Source organism: Apium graveolens, chromosome 7 (assembly GCF_009905375.1).
Source record: "Apium graveolens cultivar Ventura chromosome 7, ASM990537v1, whole genome shotgun sequence".
Classification (NCBI taxonomy): Eukaryota; Viridiplantae; Streptophyta; class Magnoliopsida; order Apiales; family Apiaceae; genus Apium; species Apium graveolens.
Genome location: NC_133653.1, coordinates 132,894,276 through 132,899,994, shown reverse-complemented (window position 1 = coordinate 132,899,994; position 5,719 = coordinate 132,894,276). Strand labels below are relative to the sequence as shown.

General features: G+C 33.6%; 1 protein-coding gene across 1 annotated transcript; it reads right to left on the bottom strand.

The window, feature by feature from the left end:
* Positions 1-2,532: 2,532 nt before the first annotated feature.
* LOC141670413 (bZIP transcription factor 11-like) lies at positions 2,533-3,967 on the bottom strand. Its single transcript, XM_074476242.1, has one exon. The coding sequence runs from the start codon at positions 3,216-3,218 to the stop codon at positions 2,709-2,711; it is 510 nt and encodes a 169-aa protein (XP_074332343.1). The 5' UTR covers positions 3,219-3,967; the 3' UTR covers positions 2,533-2,708.
* Between the last annotated feature and the right edge of the window lie 1,752 nt (positions 3,968-5,719).

Genomic DNA, 5,719 nt, shown 5'->3' with positions numbered 1-5,719 from the left:
GTTTGAGGTACATTTAAGTCACCAGTATCAGAACTGCTATCAGCATTTGCCATCAAGGCATAGTTTTCCTCATCCTCGGAATCTGAAGCATCTGACCAGCTTTTCTTCTTTTTGACAAGAGCCTTGCCTTTGTCACTTTTCCCTTTTCTGCAATCAGGAGATATGGGGTCTTTCTCACCACAGTTGTAGCATTTAACATTTGAGTAATCTCCTCTGTCAGACTTTCCTCCTCTGCCTTCAGATGTTCTGAAACCTTTCTTATCAGAACTTGCACCTTTCCTGGAAAACTTCTTTCCTCTCTTGAATTTCCTGTATGCAATCTTTATGATTCCTTTCACCATAAGAGCACACAGCTTCATCATCTCCTCATCAGGGTCCATCTCAGGTATACTTTCCTTTTCTGAGTCATCATCACTATCAAAACTTAATGACTCAGTATCAGACTTTGTGATGAGAGTTTTTCCCTTGCCTTTCTTTGAGGCAGCAACTTTGGGACTTTCCTCCTCAGCCGCAAAGGCAACTATCCTTGACTTTCTTCCATTCCTCTTGCTTCTTTGTTCCATCTCAAGTTCATGAGTCTTGAGCATTCCATAAATTTCATCAAGAGTTGTTTCATCAAGATTATAGTTGTCTCTTATTATTGTGGCCTTCAAATCCCATCTTTCAGGAAGAGCTAACAGGAATTTAAGATTTGAATCTTCAATATCATACTCTTTGTCAACTAGTGACAAATCATTCAAGAGTTTGACAAATCTGTCATATAAATCAGTTAATGACTCATCAGACTTTGAGTCAAAGTGCTCATACTCTTGAGTTAGTATAGTCTTCATGTTCTTCTTGATTGAATCAGTTCCCTGAAACCTTGTTTCTAAAGCATCCCATATCTCTTTTGCAGTCTTGCATTGAATTACCCTGTTTGACATGATATTATCAATGTCACTATGCAGCAAGTGTCTTACCTTTGCATCCTTCGCAATCGATGAGATATCTTCAGCAGTGTAATCACTTTTCTCCTTTGGTACAGACTTTGCTGGTTGACCTGTAACTTCCACAGAGAGTTTGGTTGGCATATGTGGTCTTTCATTAATCCTGTCGAGATATTCTGGATCTGTAGCTTCCAGAAACATAGCCATCTTCACTTTCCATATGGAATACTCAGAAGGTTTCAACATAGGAACTCTTATAGTCTCATATCGACTATGGGTTATGGTTTTTGGAGGTTCTTCAGTTTTGGTGGGCTTGATTGGAGTTTCTTCTTCAGACATGATTGTTTATGGATCTTAAACTGTTTGTGTGTTAACAGAGGGCTCTAATACCACTTGTTAGGTCACACACACTGTAGAACGGGGTTGAATACAGTGTTTAATACAATCAAATCGAATATAAGAACTCAAGTAACAGAAAACATATTTTATTCAACACAATAAACTCTGTTACAATATAGAACTGTCCTCTCTCAGTGATGAACAAATTATCACGAGAGCTGCTAGGGTTACAATGAATAATAACTTCGATAATGATAACACTTATAGTGTAAACCCTATGCATGTGTTTATATACTACACAGTTACAAGATAAGTTCTAATTGATATGGAATATAATTCTGCTTCCTAAAATATATCAACTAGTTATCTTTTCTTCCAAGTATTCTATTCTTCATAGAATTCCTTCTTCATGCATATTTCTTTATGTCTTAGTCTCGATCTATCTCCCGATAAATATCTTCTGATAACTTAAGTTCTGATAACTTAAGTTCTGATATCTGAAGTTCTGATAACTTAAGTTCTGATATCTTAAGTTCTGTCTTCAGTATAAGTGTTGATTTCCAGTTAAGTACTGATTTGTCCTGTTAGGTAAAATCTGAAAATTAAACACAAATCATATTAAACATGACATTATCAAATATATCTAACAATTAATTTGAATTTTCTTTTTCTAAATAAAAGTTTAATGTTTAAATTTTTATTCAGAAAAAAAAATTCAAAAAAATGTTATGCAACTATATAATATTTAAATATTAAAATGCGTGTAAAAAATAAACGTAGAGAAATGAATGGGACTGAGGGAGTAGGTTATAGGGCACCCTTTCGGTAATGAAATTTTCATCTGATCAATTAATGCAGGCGAATAAATTATTTTTTATAATGAGTAGGCCCCATAAATTTTAGAATAAAAAATGATACTCCCTCCGTCCCAATATACGTTTCCTCTTTTGATTTTCGGTACTGTTCACGGTAAACGATTGACTACTAATTTACGTCTAATCTATAATATCAAACATTGTCATGAGTGATCTCGTTAGATTCGTATTTATCAGTACTTTAATACAGTGAAATTTTTATATTTAATACTAATACGAATTTAAAGATATTAACAATTAAAAGTGTGCATTGACAAACGTGTCCAACACAAATAGGAAACGTTTTAATTTAAGACGGAGGAGAAGTTATTTTATTACAGAGAGAACCAAGTAGTTTATTAAAGTATACTTATGTAAAACCGAGTAGTGAGGATAAAATATTACAGTGCAGATACTCTTGAACATCCATAATAATTGAGAGGAAAAGAAGCCAATTTACAAGAGCCCCGTAATTATCTGTCCCCTCTACTTTGCTTATTATTTGCTAACACCAAACTTTCATACTAATATTATATATATAAAATACATAAGTATACTCTCTTTAGGAACTTGACAGCCAGTGCTGAGATCAGGGGTGTAGCATGTCTGCAGATGCCATGATAGGATGCTGGTTTGCATATATATAATTCAGTGGATTGTTCATGAAATGATCACAAGTTGGCTCTGCAAACACACTGTAATCATGATCTTGAACAGTACTCACAAGATTTGCATTGCTAGCATCCAAGAAAGTGATGATCTCATTGAGTGAGTGTAGCCTGTTTGAAAGCTCAGCCATCTGGGCTGCCAAGATTGAGTTTTCAGACTCAATGTTGAGGTAATGTTGAGTAGTGACACTTATACTTGTCATGATCTGCTCATTTTCTGTTTTGAGTTGATTCACTTGAGCCATCAGATCATCCAAATGCTTCTGTTTCCTCATTCTTGATCTTCTTGCCGATTCACGATTCGACATCATTCTTTTCCTCTTCCTCTGATCCATTAGTACCTGAACATCTTTCTCAGAACCTGAGTTCTGTAGCAAAGATGATCCTGAGGATGTTGTTGTTGTTGCTACGGCTGTTCCACTAGAAGTCATGCTTCAAACTCCTTAACTAACTTATAGAGAATAGTAAAAATATAATAGTATCCAATATTTGTAGTGTAATATAGATATATAGAGATATGATGATGATAATAATAATAATGCTTATAATTAATTTGGAGGGACAAGAGGTGTGAAGCTATGAAACAAAGTAGAGCCAGTATAGGAAGACGACTGAGAAAGATGAAACCAAGTGAGTCCTCCGCTTGTATACAGAATTTATCATAAACCCACACAAAAATAGTTCACTAAGAATTTGAGACATCAATTTCAAACATTAACAATATTTGATTTAGCATCAAGATTTTCAACTAAAAACAACAAAGCTCAAATCTTTAGTAGCAGTACAAGGACTATATGAGGTCTTGGATTAGGGTCAAAAATCCAAAGATTTCTTGACACTGCACAGTGCACAGATATCAAGAAAATTTAGGTATCAAAGTTATTGCTTTAACCCAAAACAAGTTTCAAGAAAATCTTGAAGTGGGACAATAATTTAGACCAACCCTGAAATCAAGAAACTTATAATTGAAAGCAAAAGTTGAAAGTAAAGGAGAAGAGTGGCCTAAGGAAATGAGAGGGGGAGGAGGAAGGGATTTTGGGTAGTAGTTTGAGGGTTATTTTATAGCCAAAAACCAGTGGTGACTGGTGAGGAAGGGGAAAAAACTAAAAAGGTAAAATAATGAAATATAGAAAATCAGAAAAAGTAAAATAAAGAAATTATAAGCAGAGAAATAAAGTTAGAATAAAGGAACTTTGGAATCTATACTATCTCTCTCTATATATATCTGCATGTCTACATATCAAATGTAAGTATAGATGGGCAGAGAATGATGGGACATGTGGGGTGAAATACAGAAAACTCCACAACTGTCTAGATCCACCTGTGCAGCTGCAACATTGCAATCACTTTTACTGCTACCTTGCCATTCTAATGTAGAGTAATTTTCTTCCTCTTTTATTTTTTGTTTTTTCGTTGATTCGGTAAACTTAGATTTTTTATTATTTTGTTCACATAATTTTTATCTTTATTTTAAAATTAACCCTTCTGTGTTTGGAAACATATTATTATTTTTCTACTCATAATTAAATTTGTGTTACATAATCTAACAAAGGGTGCATAAAATTAAGAATGTTGCTGGATGCTAAAATTTGGTCATGAATAATTTATAATTTGATAATTTGAGATTTTTTTATTAACGTAACTAATGTGATGCATGAGGTTCACTAAAAAATATATACAACGAAGACCCATGTTGTATAGAATCCCTTTTAATCTCCGTGGGATTAGAAAATATCAATGGTCAGTGAAAATAGAAAAAAATAGAAAAAAATAACACAAATATAATCATTATCGTATCTATGTTTGTTTTTACCAAAATTTGTGGGTTAAAAGTTAATGAAAAATAGCAAAATTGTAAAGAGAAAAGTGATCAACATGTGCAAAATGTAAATGGACGCGAACAATCGGTGACGCGAAAACCCCTGTGAAAAGGTAAAAACTGTGGGTGGGACGATACCCAACCGAAATAATTCCACTGTAATGATATCAAGATGATTATAATTGATGAAATGATAATAAAACATGATGAAAAGCTGCTTTTTCAAGTATACAGTCTGGACAGGTCGAATATGAGACTTTGGCGTGTCGACTGTGCATGTACTCGTCGGTTACGCCTGAACTCGTCGGCTGAAGAAAAAAAGATATATGTGGTGTATTATTGTGTATATATCTAAAATTTGAGTAGTAGTATTGTAGCTTGTATAGGTGATATAGGTTTGTAAGTTGTCTTTTGCAATGTTACTTGGTTCAACTCTATTTGTGATCTTTTCTCGTATGTGAGATAATGTATGAAATATAATATATATATATATATATAATACAATGGATATGTGAGTATTAAGTAAATGAATATAGATGAAGAAATGTGTATTCTTGAGTGCGAATGCAGATTGGCCAATGGATGATTATCAAGAGATATTACATTATACATAATATGAGTTACCAACTCAAAGCTAAGTAGTAGAGAGAGTAGTAGAATTTTTGTGTATAGTTGTATAAGTAGAGTATTAGTGGTGTTGTACCTTGTGTAGGTGATTTTGGGTTGTGTATAATGTTACCAAATATATAAATTATGCTGGATAATATATTAAGTAACGTGGCTAGATGAGAAATGAAGAGAGTAATTGTGGCGCCCTCCAAACCCGGGTCAGAAGTTTTGGGTCCATAACACACACACCATATATAAACCTGCTTATGATAATAATAATATGCAGTGACCCTACTTACCTTTATCCACGGATCGCAACAGGTTAAAGTATGCACACAAGCCACAACTTACTTATATTACAAATGTAATAACCCCAATTTTTGGGTAATTTTTGAAACCCTTATGAATAGTGTGTTTGCTGAATGAGAAAACTTTTCATGACACACTATGTAGGGGTTCTGATATGGATATTTTGAGATTTTATTAGTACTTTATATGGGATAT